General features: G+C 46.4%; 2 protein-coding genes across 3 annotated transcripts in view; both read left to right on the top strand.

The window, feature by feature from the left end:
* The window catches only part of LOC115189383 (NACHT, LRR and PYD domains-containing protein 12), a 79,936-nt gene that overhangs the window by 14,723 nt on the left and 46,750 nt on the right, over positions 1 to 18,463 (top strand). Inside the window, exon 6 of the mRNA XM_029747953.1 lies at positions 12,445 to 12,618. Within this exon, the coding sequence (XP_029603813.1) occupies positions 12,445 to 12,618 (174 nt within the window). The remainder of the gene's footprint in view (positions 1 to 12,444; positions 12,619 to 18,463) is intronic.
* On the top strand, positions 7,098 to 12,188 carry LOC115189414 (protein NLRC3-like). Of its 2 annotated transcripts, none has more exons than XM_029748027.1 (5): positions 7,098 to 7,112; positions 9,326 to 9,513; positions 9,820 to 9,986; positions 10,090 to 11,920; positions 12,004 to 12,188. In XM_029748027.1, the coding sequence occupies exons 2-5, from the start codon at positions 9,353 to 9,355 to the stop codon at positions 12,179 to 12,181; spliced, it is 2,337 nt and encodes a 778-aa protein (XP_029603887.1). In that variant the 5' UTR covers positions 7,098 to 7,112; positions 9,326 to 9,352; the 3' UTR covers positions 12,182 to 12,188. The 2 variants fall into 2 exon arrangements, with proteins under 2 accessions (XP_029603887.1, XP_029603886.1); XM_029748026.1 differs by lacking the exon at positions 7,098 to 7,112 and adding an exon at positions 8,849 to 8,948.

Raw genomic sequence — 18,463 nt, 5'->3', positions numbered from 1 at the left:
AGTATTGGTCGGTCACATGAATGGAACATAACAGTAATGATTCATGAATTATGCTAAATCATGCAAATATAACTTCTCTGTGTATAGCCGTATTTAAGACAACTGCTGGTACATTGAGTTGGGTCTGACCAGGGAGAGATTCTGAAGCTGGACCCCTGTCTTTGTTCACTGCTTCAGATCAACAGTTGTAGTCAACCCCTGGGTGTGGGGAGACCAGGCAGAATAGACAGGCAGGATGGTTCAACATGTTCTTACTGTCTGTTGCTTTAACCCCTGGGTGAGGGGAGACCAGGCAGAATAGACAGGCAGGATGGTTCAACATGGTCTTGGTGTCTGTTGCTTTAACCCCTGGGTGTGGGGAGACCAGGCAGAATAGACAGGCAGGATGGTTCAACATGTTCTTACTGTCTGTTGCTTTAACCCCTGGGTGTGGGGAGACCAGGCAGAATAGACAGGCAGGATGGTTCAACATGGTATTGGTGTCTGTTGCTTTAATTCAGGGTCACAAAAATGTACAGAAAATGTCAATCAAACATGACCACTATAATATCAATAAACTTACTGAAGGACCAACCACACAGCCTCTCTCCTTCTGCAGCCTCCTGGAAGTGTGGATCTTCTAGCAGGAGGGTCAGTCAGTCCTCCACTAGGTACCTAGCTGGACCCTTATCTAGGAGGAGGGTCAGTCAGTACAAAGAGTCTGTTTATTAGGTGGTGGGGCAGGGTAAGAGTCTGTTGGGTGGGGGGGGGTCAGGGTAAGAGTCTGTTGGGTGAGGGGTCAGGGTAAGAGTCTGTTGGGTGGGGGGGGGGCAGGGTAAGAGTCTGTTGGGTGGTGGTGGTGGCAGGGTAAGAGTCTGATGGGTGGTGGGGGCAGTGTAAGTGTCTGTTGGTTGGTGGGGGCAGGGTAAGAGTCTGTTGGGTGTTGGGGACAGGGTAAGAGTCTGATGGGTGGTGGGGGCAGGGTAAGAGTCTGTTGGGTGGGGGGGCAGGGTAAGAGTCTGTTGGGTGGTGGGGGGGGCAGGGTAAGAGTCTGTTGGGTGGTGGGGGCAGGGTAAGAGTCTGTTGGGTGGGGAGGGCAGGGTAAGAGTCTGTTGGGTGGGGGGGTCAGGGTAAGAGTCTGTTGGGTGGTGGGGGCAGGGTAAGAGTCTGTTGGGTGGGGGGGTCAGGGTAAGAGTCTGTTGGGTGGGGGGCAGGGTAAGAGTCTGTTGGATGATGGGTGGCAGGGTAAGAATCTGTTGGGTGGTGGGGACAGGGTAAGAATCTGTTGGGTGGTGGGGGGGCAGGGTAAGAGTCTGTTGGGTGGGGGGGCAGGGTAAGAGTCTGTTGGGTGGTGGGGGGGGCAGGGTAAGAGTCTGTTGGGTGGTGGGGGCAGGGTAAGAGTCTGTTGGGTGGGGAGGGCAGGGTAAGAGTCTGTTGGGTGGGGGGGTCAGGGTAAGAGTCTGTTGGGTGGTGGGGGCAGGGTAAGAGTCTGTTGGGTGGGGGGGTCAGGGTAAGAGTCTGTTGGGTGGGGGGGCAGGGTAAGAGTCTGTTGGATGATGGGGGCAGGGTAAGAGTCTGTTGGGGGCAGGGTAAGAGTCTGTCAGGTGGTGGGGGAGGGGTAAGAATCTGTTGGGGGGCAGGGTAAGAGTCTGTTGGGGGCAGGGTAAGAGTCTGTCAGGTGGTGGGGGAGGGGTAAGAGTCTGTTGGGGGGCAGGGTAAGAGTCTGTCAGGTGGTGGGGGAGGGGTAAGAGTCTGTTGGGGGCAGGGTAAGAGTCTGTCAGGTGGTGGGGGCAGGGTAAGAGTCTGTTGGATGGTGGGGGCAGGGTAAGAATCTGTTGGCTGGGGGGGCAGGGTAAGAGTCTGTTGGATGATGGGGGCAGGGTAAGAGTCTGTTGGATGATGGGGGCAGGGTAAGAGTCTGTTGGATGATGGGGGCAGGGTAAGAGTCTGTTGGATGATGGGGGCAGGGTAAGAGTCTGTTGGATGATGGGGGCAGGGTAAGAGTCTGTTGGGTGGTGGGGGCAGGGTAAGAGTCTGTTGGGTGCAGGGTAAGAGTCTGTTGGGTGGTGGGGGCAGGGTAAGAGTCTGTTGGGTGCAGGGTAAGAGTCTGTTGGGTGGTGGGGGCAGGGTAAGAATCTGTTGGGGGGCAGGGTAAGAGTCTGTTGGGTGGTGGGGGAGGGGTAAGAGTCTGTTGGGGGGCAGGGTAAGAGTCTGTTGGGTGCAGGGTAAGAGTATGTTGGGTGGTGGGGGCAGGGTAAGAGTCTGTTGGGTGCAGGGTAAGAGTCTGTTGGGTGGTGGGGGCAGGGTAAGAATCTGTTGGGGGGCAGGGTAAGAGTCTGTTGGGTGGTGGGGGAGGGGTAAGAGTCTGTTGGGTGGCAGGGTAAGAGTCTGTTGGGGGGCAGGGTAAGAGTCTGTTGGGTGGTGGGGGCAGGGTAAGAGTCTGTTGGGGGGCAGGGTAAGAGTCTGTTGGGGGCAGGGTAAGAGTCTGTTGGGGGGCAGGGTAAGAGTCTGTTGGGGGGCAGGGTAAGAGTCTGTTGGGTGGGGGGGCAGGGTAAGAGTCTGTTGGATGATGGGGGCAGGGTAAGAGTCTGTTGGGGGCAGGGTAAGAGTCTGTCAGGTGGTGGGGGAGGGGTAAGAATCTGTTGGGGGGCAGGGTAAGAGTCTGTTGGGGGCAGGGTAAGAGTCTGTCAGGTGGTGGGGGAGGGGTAAGAGTCTGTTGGGGGGCAGGGTAAGAGTCTGTCAGGTGGTGGGGGAGGGGTAAGAGTCTGTTGGGGGCAGGGTAAGAGTCTGTCAGGTGGTGGGGGCAGGGTAAGAGTCTGTTGGGTGGTGGGGGCAGGGTAAGAGTCTGTTGGGTGGGGGGGTCAGGGTAAGAGTCTGTTGGGTGGGGGGGCAGGGTAAGAGTCTGTTGGATGATGGGGGCAGGGTAAGAGTCTGTTGGATGATGGGGGCAGGGTAAGAGTCTGTTGGATGATGGGGGCAGGGTAAGAGTCTGTTGGGTGGTGGGGGCAGGGTAAGAGTCTGTTGGGTGCAGGGTAAGAGTCTGTTGGGTGGTGGGGGCAGGGTAAGAGTCTGTTGGGTGCAGGGTAAGAGTCTGTTGGGTGGTGGGGGCAGGGTAAGAATCTGTTGGGGGGGCAGGGTAAGAGTCTGTTGGGTGGTGGGGGAGGGGTAAGAGTCTGTTGGGTGGCAGGGTAAGAGTCTGTTGGGGGGCAGGGTAAGAGTCTGTTGGGTGGTGGGGGCAGGGTAAGAGTCTGTTGGGGGGCAGGGTAAGAGTCTGTTGGGTGCAGGGTAAGAGTCTGTTGGGTGGTGGGGGCAGGGTAAGAGTCTGTTGGGTGCAGGGTAAGAGTCTGTTGGGTGGTGGGGGCAGGGTAAGAATCTGTTGGGGGGCAGGGTAAGAGTCTGTTGGGTGGTGGGGGAGGGGTAAGAGTCTGTTGGGTGGCAGGGTAAGAGTCTGTTGGGGGGCAGGGTAAGAGTCTGCTGGGTGGTGGGGGCAGGGTAAGAGTCTGTTGGGGGGCAGGGTAAGAGTCTGTTGGGGGGCAGGGTAAGAGTCTTTTGGGGGGCAGGGTAAGAGTCTGTTGGGGGGCAGGGTAAGAGTCTGTTGGGGGGCAGGGTAAGAGTCTGTTGGGGGGCAGGGTAGGAGTCTGTTGGGGGGCAGGGTAAGAGTCTGTTGGGGGGCAGGGTAAGAGTCTGTTGGGGGGCAGGGTAAGAGTCTGTCAGCAGGAAGTGAGAAGTGATTGAAACAGTAATAAAGCAGAATAATATGTAGATATTTACTCTGTAACTATGATACATGTCCATTGGGGGGTGTGGCTAGGGTAAATGAGGAAGTGATCCATGGGGGGTGTGGCTAGGGTAAATGAGGAAGTGATCCATGGGGGGTGTGGCTAGGGTAAATGAGGAAGTGATCCATGGGGGGTGTGGCTAGGGTAAATGAGGAAGTGATCCATGGGGGGTGTGGCTAGGGTAAATGAGGAAGTGATCCATGGGGGATTAATCCACATCCACGGCGCCTGGGGAAGAGTGGCTTAACTGCCTTGCTCAGGGACAGAACGACAGATTTGTACCTTGTCAACTTGGGGATTCGATCCAGCCACCTTTCGGTTACTGGCCCATCACTCCTACAAGCCAGGCTACCTGCTGCCGCCAAAATATACTGTATGATGAAAATGTGTGAAATTGTGAGAGTAAAACAGCATTGTTGGTAAGGGCTTGTCAGTAAGCATTTCACTGTAAGATCTACACCTGTTATATTCGACACATGTGACAAATACAATTTGATTCGATTTTTAATAATGACATTTTTTTTATTGAATTGTGTTTACCTTCATGCAACATGCCTTGACAGGCGATATATAATTCGACCACATCAGCGCATTTGTTACGACAATAATCCATATAAAGTACAGTAATTTATTAATTTAGAGGTGAAACTATTGTTGAAATACTATAAAAGACGGAGATAATGGAAATACAATACTGCTGCACTGCTTGTTGTAGCACTGAGTGGAAATAGGAACAACGCGCATTTTATGGCTTATAAAGTGTTGAATACAAAGTGTTGACTGTGCTGAGTAAGAACTTAATATGAAATCACTCATACAAACAGCAGCTCTGCTGCATTCGTTGACCGTCTCTTTCTAGTCATGGTTTTAAACGTTTTGAAATCTCACAGAATCAATTTTCCCGTAGCTTTATTTTATGCCTGCTACTTTACTGCAGACTCAGTCATCTGAGCCATCTGATTGGCCAGCGGGAACATGGTGCACTTGATTTCCTCCCCAGGCCCACCGGGAAGGCAGAGTTTGTACATTCAGACACATGAAATGGAAACAGTTTGTACCTTCAGACACATGAAATGGAAACAGTTTGTACATTCAGACACATGAAATGGAAACAGTTTGTACCTTCAGACACATGAAATGGAAACAGTTTGTACATTCAGACACATGAAATGGAAACAGTTTGTACCTTCAGACACATGAAATGGAAACAGTTTGTACATTCAGACACAAGAAATGGAAACAGTTTGTACATTCAGACACAAGAAATGGAAACAGTTTGTACATTCAGACACATGAAATGGAAACAGTTTGTACATTCAGACACATGAAATGGAAACAGTTTGTACATTCAGACACATGAAATGGCAACAGTTTGTACATTCAGACACATGAAATGGAAACAGTTTGTACATTCAGACACATGAAATGGCAACAGTTTGCCTACCCGGCGCGTAGGGCAGCAGCACCTAACCCCAACAGCCCGAGACTAATAACAAAGAATAGAAACACAAGACTTTATCGTTGGGTTTTTACAGAAATGTTTGGCGATCAACTAGAAATGCCTTGGAGATCGAATTAAATGAGAGATGGGACGAATAGTAGCCAATCCTAACTTGTTATAGGCCTATAAGATATTTGGCGAGTATAGGATTTATTCTGCAATGATCATGGAAATGAAATAAATAACAGGAAATATATGCCTACTTCTAATTATTATAGAATGTAAAGATACATCGATTTTCGCTCTTCTCACTAACAGCTAATGATTGCATCCTGTTATTATATTTAGCCAGGTCTACCTGTTCTTTAGTTCTGAATAAGAGTCTCATCATATATTCCCCATCTGCACCAGGCTACTACTAGTCTACTTTAGCCTTCTTGCAATGCAAGACTTCAACCACTAGAAACTGTAAGGACACCTGGTCTAAAGTTAGCGGGAGGATTAGCACATTCTCATGTCAAGTTCACTTTTTATAAATGACAACATTTGTGTGAAAACTGGCACATGCATGTTTTGTGGCATATTTTGTGTGTAGTCAACGTTTACAAATGTGGCCCCTGGTATTTTGCGTGGAGCAAAATACTTGAAATAGCTTATCTATTTACTGCTGTGAAGTGGGTCCAGTTAAACGAGAGATGGGAGGAATGGTAACCTCGTTGTAGGCCTATATGCTACCTCGTGAGTATGACACCATCACAGAAAAGGTGAGGAATTTATTATGCAACGATCATGGAAACGAAATAAATAAAAGCCGAGGAAAGAGATGGCTATTTCTAATTATTTTAAAATGCAAAGATAAACAGAATGGATTTTCTCTCTTCTCAGTAACGGTAAATTACTGCATCTTGTTATTAACCTTGTTATTGTTATGAATAAGCGTGTCCATCATATCCCACATTTACACTAAATACTAATCTACTGGCCTTCTGGAAATGCAATACTTCAACCACCAGAAACTGTGCATACACATGGTCTAAATTTAGCGGGAAGGAGTGTGTGTGTGTGTGTGTGTGTGTGTGTGTGTGTGTGTGTGTGTGTGTGAATTGGTGAGATAATTAATAAATAATGAGTTAATTTGTATCACATTATTCTAAGTCAGTGTATTCCAAACCTCTCCTCTGGGACCCCAAAGGGCTGCATGTTTTAGTTTTTACCGAGAACGAACACCTTAGATTAAACTAATTAACTAATTATGATCAAGCCTTTGATTAGAAGAATCAGTTGTGTTAGTGCAAAAACATGTATTTAGTTTTTATTAAAATGTTTATCTACCTGCCCAGGGACTACAGTTGAAAAGTAGCTAACTGGCTAAATCTGGCACATTTACACAAATGTTGATTGATGTGCAGAATTCCAGTCAAATTCCTTTTCAATAAATAAAATGAAAAGTTATGGAATGTATTTATGTGTCTCTGTGAGTTGGTCTTTAATAAATGTGATTAGTTCAATGTAACATCATATACTAGACATTATAATCAGTCTGTTTTGGGGTTCTGCAGAATCATTGTCTATCATTGGTTCCCCATCCTATCATGTTACCATAACAACACAGATATGACCCGTCCAGCGTCCTTCTGCCGAACCTGGTTGTTGTCCCACTGCCCCCTGCTGGTAGCACTGCAAAACATCACTCAATCACATCACATTAATACAAATCCACTTTTACCAGATACAATATGAATTTATGGGCTGAACACCTGCATGAAGTGTATGAACACTTTATATGACATAAATATGAACATATAATATAAAAACAACCTATACGTGTTGAACGCGTCGACTGTGTTGAAATGGGAAGTAGCCAACATTTTATAAGGAAGTAGAGAAATAACGGTCGAAGAAACATGTTTGAGGTTTGTAGCCTTTTACAATTTATTATAGAAAAGTGTTTGAGAACTTAGACTATTGTAGAGAGAGGTGATTTAGGGGGTTAAAACATCCGCAGAATTGTAAAGTTATTACAATACTAATTTCAACTTTCAAGAATAATAATTGTAGGCTTAAATGTTGATTTATATTGATTATCCTAATTAATATGATGTGATGTTATAGGCTATGAGGTAGTGAGTTGTTGTTATAGGTGATTGATTGCACATTATCGTGATTTGCTATCCGATGATCCCCAACACAGTCGACAATTTGCTTTGTTTCAATTCCTGAAAGACGACGTGCGTCGGAATTTTGTAAATCTGTCGCTAAAGAAACTAGTCCGTCTCGTCAAGTCGGTCAAGTAAAAGTGACATGCAACAATTGGCACATAAACGATGTAAATGTTGACTAAATCAGTGTTTCCAAAAGTCAGTTCAACTCTGAATTATTATTATTATTGCATAATCAAACGGACTTGCCAGACAAACCAATGTGTCAATTTTTGGACATTTTCTTGCATAACAAAGCAATGCGTGTCACCTTGTAGGCTACTACTAAACCAGAACAAGAAACGATGGTGTGTCGGCTGTATTCTCTTAAAGGGTTAGGAAGAAATATCTGTCAACTATTTTAACTTAAGCTCCCGAGTAGCGCAGCGGTCTAAGCCACTGCATCACTACATACCCGGGTTCGATCGCGGGCTGTAACCGTCCGTGATCTGGAGACCCGTAGGGCAGCGCACAATTTGGCCCAGCATCGTCTGGGTTAGGGGACTTAATGTTACATAAATATGAACATATAATATAAACCTATACGTGTTGAACGCGTCGACTGTGTTGAAATGGGAAGTAGCCAACATTTTATAAGGAAGTAGAGAAATAACGGTCGAAGAAACATGTTTGAGGTTTGTAGCCTTTTACAATTTATTATAGAAAAGTGTTTGAGAAGTTAGACTATTGTAGAGAGAGGTGATTTAGGGGGTTAAACATCCGCAGAATTGTAAACTTATTACAATACTGATTTCAACTTTCAAGAATAATAATTGTAGGCTTTTATGTTGATTTATATTGATTAGCCTAATTAATATGATGTGATGTTATAGGCTGTGAGGTAGTGAGTTGTTGTTATAGGTGATTGATTGCACATTATCGTGATTTGCTATCCGATGATCCCCAACACAGTCGACACTTTGCGTTGTTTCAATTCCTGAAAGACGACGTGCGTCGGAATTTTGTAAATCTGTCGCTAAAGAAACTAGTCCGTCTCGTCAAATCGGTCAAGTAAAAGTGACATGCAACAATTGGCACATAAACGATGTAAATGTTGACTAAATCAGGGTTTCCAAAAGTCGGTCCAGCTCTGAATTATTATTATTGCATAATCAAACGGACTTGCCAGACAAACCAATGTGTTAATTTTTGGACATTTTCTTGCATAACAAAGCAATGCGTGTCACCTTGTAGGCTACTACTAAACCAGAACAAGAAACGATGGTGTGTCGGCTGTATTCTCTTAAAGGGTTAGGAAGAAATATCTGTCAGCTGTTTTTACTGAAGCTCCCGAGTAGCGCAGCGGTCTAAGCCACTGCATCACTACATACCCGGGTTCGATCGCGGGCTGTAACCGACCGTGATCTGGAGACCCGTAGGGCAGCGCACAATTTGGCCCAGCATCGTCTGGGTTAGGGGACTTAATGTTACATAAATATAAACATATAATATAAACCTATATGTGTTGAACGCGTCGACTGTGTTGAAATGGGAAGTAGCCAACATTTTATAAGGAAGTAGAGAAATAACGGTCGAAGAAACATGTTTGAGGTTTGTAGCCTTTTACAATTTATTATAGAAAAGTGTTTGAGAACTTAGACTATTGTAGAGAGAGGTGATTTAGGGGGTTAAACATCCGCAGAATTGTAAAGTTATTACAATACTGATTTCAACTTTCAAGAATAATAATTGTAGGCTTAAATGTTGATTTATATTGATTAGCCTAATTAATATGTGATGTTATAGGCTATGAGGTAGTGAGTTGTTATAGGCGATTGATTGCACATTATAATGTCTACTACCGTCTTTCAATGTAAAGTAGATGTCTATAATGTATTTTAGTTGACCACAGACCGTAAAAGTGTTGTCATTCTTATTGGTTCTTCAATGTTCAGAAATATTGACTGTTCTGTTATTTCTTATTGTAGCTGAGTGAGCTGTGACTTACATCTAATATGAGTCTCTCTGGGGAGAGAGAGGAGGAGACCACTGCCAATAAAATGAGCCTCTCTTTGGAGAGAGAGGAGGAGACCACTGCCTCTAAAACGAGTCTTTCTGGGGAGAGAGAGGAGGAGACCACTGCCTCCAAAATGACTCAAGACACCAGTTCTAAGAGGTAAGAGATTACATGTAAAATACAGAGTTCTCTTAAAAATATCAAACTAATGAAAAGTGTTCCCGAATTACATAAAATGTAGGTCTATATCATTCATTTAAAATGCCAGAAATGGATTTACCAATTGGAAACTGTAGCTTTATAAAGAAACATCAGGACTTCTAGAAGTTCCATTATACAGTTGTTAAAAGGAAGTAGATGGGGTATTGATGAGGTATTGATGAGGTATTGATGAGGTATTGATGAGATATTGATGAGGTATTGATGAGATATTGATGAGGTGATCTGCCTCCCTGTTTTGTTCAGTGTCCAGAAGCCCAGAGCAGAGTCACCTACAACCAGCCTGCTATCAATGACGAGTGATCAGCCACCTGCTTTCAGCCAGGAACCAATACCAGATGACAATAAGGAAGGGGAGAGTTTGGACAGCGAGGATGCATTAAAGATCACACACAACCTTCTGGACAGAAGAAGTAAGACTGTATTTCATACAATATAACAAAGAACGGTGCAAAGGCCCTTATAAAACACATACACACACACTTATGAGTCCCAACTCTCATTGTTTTCCTACAGGTCAAACTCTGCTGACAGTCCAACAAGACATTAAGGCTAAACTGAAACACAAGTATCAACACACATCTGAAGGAATTGGACACCATGGAAACCAAAGTCTGTTAAAGGACATCTACACAGAGCTCTACATCACAGAGGGTGGAAGTGGAGGGCTCAATAATGAACATGAGGTTAGACAGATAGAGATGGCATCCAAGAAACAAACCACACGAGAGACATCAATCAAATGCAACGACATCTTCAAGCCTTTACCTGGACAAGACAACCCTATCAGAACTGTGCTGACAAAAGGAATCGCTGGCATTGGAAAAACAGTCTCTGTGCAGAAGGTCATCCTTGACTGGGCAGAGGGAAAAGCAAATCAGGACGTTAATTTCATGTTTCCTCTTCCTTTCCGTGATCTGAACCTGAAAAAGGACCAATACAGTCTGATGCAACTTCTTTCCCACTACTTCCCAGAGCTGAAAGAGATTGACAGCATTGAAGATGGTGAAACCAAAACTGTTTTCATTTTTGATGGTCTGGATGAGTGCCGACTTCCTCTAGACTTCAAAAACAATGAGAAGTGCTGTGATGTCACGAAGCCAACCTCAGTGGACGTGCTGCTGACAAACCTCATCGAGGGGAATCTGCTTCCCTCTGCTCTCGTCTGGATAACCTCAAGGCCTGCAGCAGCCAATCAGATCCCTCCTGAGTGTGTTGACCAGGTGACAGAGGTACAAGGGTTCAATGATCCACAGAAGGAGGAGTATTTCAGGAAGAAAATCCCAGATCAGAATCTGGCCAATGATATCATCAAACACATGAAGACATCAAGGAGCCTCCACATCATGTGCCACATGCCAGTCTTCTGTTGGATATCAGCCACTGTCCTTGAGATGATGCTGAAAGAGGCAGAGAAGGATGAAGTCCCCAAAACTCTGACCCAGATGTACTCACACTTCGTGCTCATCCAAATCATTGTGAAGAACAGGAAGTACAACAAAGCCACAGAGACAAACCCAAAGGAACTGTCTCAGTCAGACAAAGAGATGATCCTGAAACTGGCCAAGCTGGCTTTCCGACAGCTGCAGAAGGGCAACCTGATCTTCTATGAGGAGGACCTGAGAGAGTGTGGCCTTGATGTCACAGAGGCATCAGAGTACTCAGCATTGTGTACAGAGATCTTTAAAGAAGAATCTGGGCTGTACCAAGAGAAGGTCTACAGCTTTGTGCATCTGAGCATTCAGGAGTTTCTAGCAGCAGTGCATGCTTTAGAATCATGTCTGTACAAAAAGGACATCACCCCCACTAGTGATAATTTTTACTATGATGATGAAGACGAGAAGTATGACGATGATGAAGAGGAGTCAATCCAGTTGTCTGACTTACACGAGAGCACGGTGGACCAGGCCTTGAAGAGTGAGAATGGACACCTGGACCTGTTCCTCCGCTTCCTTCTGGGTCTCTCACTGGAGTCCAATCAGAATCTGTTACGAGGCCTTCTGCCACAGACAGGAAGTACCACACAGACAAATGAGGAAACAGTTGAGAGAACAGTCAGGTACCTTTCATACAAGATCAACCAGGAATCCTCACCAGAAAGGATCATCAACTTGTTCCACTGTCTGAATGAACTTGGTGCCAACTCTCTAGTTGAAGACATGCAGACCTCCCTGCGATCAGGAACTCTTTCAGAAACAAGACTAAAACCTGACCAATGTTCAGCCCTGGCCTACCTGTTACTGATGTCAGAGGAGGTGCTGGAGGAGTTTGACCTGAAGACATACAACACAACAAAGGAAGGTTATCAGAGGTTGCTGCCGGTAGTGAAAACCTGCAAGAGAGCACTGTAAGTTCTGTTATTGTGTTGATGTATAAAGTATCATTATAATGAAGGATTTGTATATCTGACAGATTATCTCCTCTCTCCAGACTGGATCACTGTAAACTCACATATGAATCCTGTGAGACTCTGGCCTCAGCTCTGCAGACACCAAACTCCCCCCTGAGAGAACTGAACCTCAGCAACAATGACCTGAGAGACAGAGGAGTGGAGCTGCTCTGTGTTGGACTAACCAGTCCACTCCGCAACATACAGACAATTGTGTGAGTTAAATATCTTCAGTATCCTCTGTCTTTATAGTGTTTATATATTTGTAGTAATTATGTTTTTAACATTTTCTGAACATATTGGTAAATATGCAGAAACATACATACGATGTACTCAATATATGAAACTAAGGTTAAATATCTTGAGTGAGTTATTATGTTTTTAAGAGTCTAATCATGTCCTTCTGTTATTGTCTTAATGCATCTCATTATTCTTAAATCTTTGCATATTTAACAGTGTATCGACATATCTCCTCTCTCCAGACTAGCTGGCTGTAAACTCACATATGAATCCTGTGAGACTCTGACCTCAGCTCTGCAGACACCAAACTCACCCCTGAGAGAACTGGACCTCAGCTACAATTACCTCGGAGACAGAGGAGTGGAGCTGCTCTGTGTTGGACTAACCAGTCCACTCTGCAACATACAGACACTAGTGTGAGTTAACTATCTTCAGTATGAGTTATTATGTGGATGTTTTAAACATGTGTTAATCATGTGCTCTTCTGCCCTCTAGTGTAGGTCAGTGTGGTCTGACAGAGGGTTGCTGTTCAGTTCTGGCCTCAGTCCTGAGTTCACCCAACTCACAACTGAAACAACTGGAGCTGAGAGACAATGACCTGCAGGACTCAGGAGTTACACTGCTCTCTGCTGGACTGGAGGATCCAGACTGTAAACTACACACACTGGGGTGAGTGTTTGAGTGTGTGTTGCTAGTGTTACGGATACAAGTGTGTATCCTATGTTTCTTTTCTCTCCTTCTCCTCCTCACAGGTGAAAATCATCTCTCCCCAATCAGTCATCAACCAGTCCCCAATCAGAAGACACCTGCTCCCCTTTCCTCACCCAATCACAGCCCCTTTCCCTTGGTTTAAAAACCCAGTCAGTTGTTTTCTCCCCAGCTCATTATCTCGCAAGCGCATTCTCAATCTGAGATCAATCTTTGTGTTCATTCTCTCAAGCGCTCTCTCCGTATTGATCTCTTTTGTTTTTGCAACTGCATGTCACATTTGTCCGGTAATCCTGTGAGTATTGTTTTGTTGTTTGATTGTTTGTTTGGTGGGAAAAGGGGGTACCAAGACAAGTCGCCCATGGGCATACATTACCCGTAGGAATATTGTGTCTAAGTACCCTAGTTAGAACTGGGCGGACCACCCTCTGTATTTTTGGTTAGTTAGCTAACTGTTCTTGAAATAGGCTAGTCTAGCTTAGGGGTGTTTTGGATTATTGTTTCTTTGCTTGGGTCCAGCTCAGCCCCTTTTCTCACACCCCATTACCGTGTGTTTACAAATAAACCTTTAGTGTTTGACGGTAGATTTCAGTTGTCTGTGGTTTTTGGTTCTCACTGTTACTTGTCACGATTATAATTTGCATGATTTATGTTACGGGTCTCGTATCCATCCCCCCTAGACCGCTGGGCCAAAGGGGTTCGTAACATAATGTTCAAGTATGTCCTCTACAGTATGTGCTTTAAAGTACTTCGGGGATCTTTACTTTTACTATTTATATTTGACAACTTTTAGTTTTACTTCACTATATTCCTAAAGAAAATCACGAGAAAAAAAAAAAATTATGAAATGTATGCATTCACTACTGTAAGTCGCTCAGCATAAGAGCGTATGCTAAATGACTTAAATGTAAAATGATGAACTTTTTACTCCTTACATTTTCCCTGACACCCAAAAGAACTCGTTACATTTTAATGCTTAGCTCGACAGGAAAATTGTCCAATTCACACACTTATCAAGAGAACATCCCTGGTCATCCCTACTGCCTCTGATCTGGAGGACTCACTAAACAGAGAACATCCCTGGTCATCCCTACTGCCTCTGATCTGGAGGACTCACTAAACAGAGAACATCCCTGGTCATCCCTACTGCCTCTGATCTGGAGGACTCACTAAACAGAGAACGTCCCTGGTCATCCCTACTGCCTCTGATCTGGAGGACTCACTAAACACACATGCTTTGTTTGTAAATGATGTCTGAGTGATGGCGTGCGCCCCTGGCTCTCCGTAAATAAACTAGAAAATTGTGCAATCTGGTTTAGCTTGATATAAGGAATTTAAAATGATTTGTAATTTAACTTGTAATACTTAAGTACATTTCATCAATTCCATTTACTTTTGAAACTTAAGTATATTTAAAACCAAATACTTCAAGACTTTTACTCAAGTAGTATTTTACTGGGTGACACACTTTTTCTTGAGTCATTTTCTATTAAGGTATCTGTACTTTTACACAAGTATGACAATTGAGTACTTTTTCCACCACTGGTCCTCTACTCCCCTCAGTCAAGCGTTCAAGTTTGTTCTCTACTCCCTCTAGTGTAGGTCAGTGTGGTCTGACAGAGGGTTGCTGTTCACATCTGGCCTCAGTCCTGAGTTCACACAACTCACAACTGAAACAACTGGAGCTGAGAGACAATGACCTGCAGGACTCAGGAGTTACACTGCTGTCTGCTGGATTGGAGGATCCAGACTGTAAACTACACACACTGGGGTAAGTACAGCTGTTTCAGTCAGGTCAGTACTGAGTTAGTAAAACAAATACTCTGAAAATCTGATGTTTCATGACAATGTTTGTGTCATGGAAAAATGGATGGGTGTCCTACAAGATGATTGACACCAGTACATCAACCTAGACAGCTGTTGTGTGTGTCTCTCTGTAGGCTGTCTGGCTGTCTGGTCACAGAGGAGGGCTGTACTGCTCTGTCTTCAGCTCTGAGGTCAAACCCCTGCCACCTGAAAGCGCTGGACCTGAGCTACAATCACCCAGGAGACTCTGCAGGAGGACTGCTTTCAGCTGCTCTGGTGGATCCCACATATAAACTGATGAAGCTGAAGTAAGTCAGAATAGATGTCCTAATAGTGTGAGCAGCGGTTGTGCCATATGTAGTGTAGTAGGGTCAGTAACATGAGGACATGATGGTAGAATTAAGGGGAAGTTTACACAGCAGGCTGAGCACTCCAACACAGCATACAGTTGAAGTCGGAAGTTTACATACACTTAGGTTGGAGTCATTAAAACTCGTTTTTCAACCACTCCACAAATTTCTTGTTAACCAACTATAGTTTTGGCAAGCCGGATAGGAAATCGACTTTGTGCATGACACAAGTCATTTTTCCAACAATTGTTTACAGACAGATTATTTCACTTATAATTCACTGTATCACAATTCCAGTGGGTCAGAAGTTTACATACACTAAGTTGACTGTGCCTTTAAACAGCTTGGAAAATTCCAGAAAATGATGTCATGGCTTTAGTAGCTTCTGATAGGCTAATTGACATCATTTGAGTCAATTGGAGGTGTACCTGTGGATGTATTTCAAGGCCCACCTTCAAACTCAGTGCCTCTTTGCTTGACATCATGGGAAAATCAAAAGCAATCAGCCAAGACCTCAGAAAAAAGATTGTGGACCTTACACAAGTCTGGTTCATCCTTGAAGGTACCACATTCATCTATAAAAAGAATAGTACGCAAGTATAAACACCATGGTACCACACAGCCGTCATACCGCTCAGGAAGGAGACGCGTTCTGTTTCCTAGAGATGAACGTACTTTGGTGCGAAAAGTGCAAATCAATCCCAGAACACCAGCGAAGGACTTTGTGAAGATGCTGGAGGAAACTGGTACAAAAGTATCTATATCCACAGTAAAATATATATCTATATCTGTAACGCTTGTCGTTAACGGGGACCAAGACGTGGAGTGTGAAGTGCTCATGTTCACTTTTATTTAATTCCAAAACAACAAAACGACCGTAAACAGTCCTGTCAGGTGCAACATACACAAAACAGGAAACAACCACCCACAAAACACAGGAAAACACCCCTACCAAATAGGACCTTCAATTAGAGGCAACGAGGAACAGCTGCCTCCAATTGAAGGTCAACCCAAGAAACTTAAACATAGAAATAGACACACTAGAATAAACAGAAATATACTAACATAGAACATAAACCAAAAACCCCTAAACACATAAAACAAACACCCCCCTGACCAAACTACAATAACAAATAACCCCCTTTACTGGTCAGGACGTGACAGTACCCCCCCCCCCCCAAATATGCAGACCCCGTATGCACCTCAAACAAAAAAACACAAAATGAACCCCAAATAAAGGGAGGGAAGGGAGGGTGGCTACCGTCACCGGCTCCCGTGCTACACCCCCCTCCCCAATCTTCCAACTACGGAGGTGGCTCAGGCTCCGGCTTTAGTCCCCACTCTAACCTGTCCACCCCCGCTGAAGGCTCAGGGCTGTAGTCCACCGCTGAAGGCACCGGGCTGAGGAGCGACTCTGGCCGCGCCGGACTGGCGGGCGACTCTGGCTGCGCCGGACTGGAGGGCGACTCTGGCAGCTCTGGACTGGAGGGCGACTCTGGCAGCTCTGGACTGGAGGGCGACTCTGGCAGCTCTGGACTGGAGGGCGACTCTGGCAGCTCTGGACTGGAGGGCGACTCTGGCAGCTCCGGACTGGAGGGCGACTCTGGCAGCTCCGGACTGGAGGGCGACTCTGGCAGCTCCGGACTGGAGGGCGACTCTGGCAGCTCCGGACTGGAGGGCGTCGCTGGAGGCCACGTGCTCACAGCAGGCACTGGCTGTACCAGGTTATGGAGGCGCACTGGAGGGAGAGTGCGGGGAGCAGGAACAGGACGTACTGGACTGGGCTGGCGCACTACAGGCCTGATGCGTGGGGCTGGCTTAGGAGGCGCCAGCCTAGTAACACGCGCCTCAGGGCTAGTGCGAGGAGCAGGAACAGGACGTACTGGACTATGGAGGCTTACCGGAGAGAGAGTGCGAGAAGCAGGCACATGCTCACCACAATAAGTACGGGGAGTTTGCACAGGGCTCACCCCTGGCCCAGCCAAACTACCCGTGTGCCCCCCCAAAAAATGTTTTTGGGGCTGCCTCTCGTTCTTCCCTGGTAGGCTCCGATAACGTTCAATAACTTGCCCTCAAGTCCAGTTTCTTCTCTCCATTCACTCCAATACCGACAAGGTGTCCATCTCTGCCCGGGCACGCCGCTTGATCCAGTCATGGTGGGTGGTTCTGTAACGGCCGTCGTTGTGAAGAGACCATTGCGCAGCGTGTTGAGTGCTCATCTTTTATTTTGGATGAAAAAAGGCACTTCACAAAGAAAAAACAAACGACAGCCAAACAGTTCTGTCAGGTATCCCAACACACTAAACAGAAAATAACCACCCACAAAACCCAAAGAAAAATAGGCTACCTAAGTATGGCTCCCAATCAGCGACAACGATGTACAGCTGTCCCTGATTGAGAGCCATACCAGGCCAAAACAAAGAAATACAAAACATAGAAAAAAGGACATAGAATGCCCACCCTAGTCACACCCTGGCCTAACCAAAATAGAGAATAAAACCCTCTCTATGGCCAGGGCGTGACAGTAACCCCCCCCCCAAAGGTGCGGACTCTGGCCGCAAAACCTAAACCTCTAGGGAAGGGTCCGGGTGGGCATCTATCCGCGGTGGCGGCTCAGGGGCAGGACGCAGACCCCGCTCCACCACTGGCTCACCCCACTTTGGTGGCGCCTCTAGAGCGGAGTCCCTTGCCGCCGGACTGGCGGGTGACTCTGGCTGCGCCGGACTGGCGGGACTTGCAATAGGCCTGGCTCTGGGCGCAGGCACAGGATTCACCAGGCTGGGGAGACATACAGGAGGCCTGTCTCTTGGAGCAGGCACAGGACTCACCAGGCTGGGGAGACATGCAGGAGGCCTGGCTCTGGGAGCAGGCACAGGACTCACCAGGCTGGGGAGACATGCAGGAGGCCTGGCTCTGGGAGCAGGCACAGGACTCACCAGGCTGGGGAGACATGCAGGAGGCCTGGCTCTGGGAGCAGGCACAGGACTCACCAGGCTGGGGAGACTTGCAGGAGGCCTGGCTCTGGGCGCAGGCACAGGATCCACCAGGCTGGGTAGACATGCAGGAGGCCTGGCTCTGGGAGCAGGCACAGGATCGACCGGGCTGTGGGGGAGCACTGGAGATCTGGTGCGTAGGCTTGCCACCACTCTTCCAGGCTGAATGCCCACTTTCACCCGGCACAGGCGGAGCGCAGGCACATGACAAACTGAGCTCTCCCAGCGCCCCGGAGACACAGTAAGCAGAGCCGGCGCAGGATACCCTGGGCCGAAACGGTGCACTGGAGACCAGACGCGCTGAGCTGGCACAATCCGCCCTGGCTCGATGCCCACTCTAGCATGGCACTTGCAGGGGTGCTGGCGTACTGGAGACACCGTGCGCTTCACCACATAACACGGTG

This window comes from Salmo trutta, unplaced genomic scaffold (genome assembly GCF_901001165.1).
Source record: "Salmo trutta unplaced genomic scaffold, fSalTru1.1, whole genome shotgun sequence".
NCBI classification, from domain to species: Eukaryota; Metazoa; Chordata; class Actinopteri; order Salmoniformes; family Salmonidae; genus Salmo; species Salmo trutta.
The sequence above is the reverse complement of the archived record's forward strand: the minus strand, read 5'-3'. Positions and strand labels throughout refer to the sequence as shown.

Excerpts from the sequence above, each read along its gene's own strand:
- LOC115189414 (XM_029748027.1), top strand. The coding sequence starts at position 9,353 with ATGAGTCTCTCTGGGGAGAGAGAGGAGGAGACCACTGCCAATAAAATG. Across the intron at positions 9,987-10,089 it reads CAACCTTCTGGACAGAAGAA|GTCAAACTCTGCTGACAGTC; the intron begins GTAAGACTGTAT and ends GTTTTCCTACAG. Across the intron at positions 11,921-12,003 it reads AAAACCTGCAAGAGAGCACT|ACTGGATCACTGTAAACTCA; the intron begins GTAAGTTCTGTT and ends TCCTCTCTCCAG.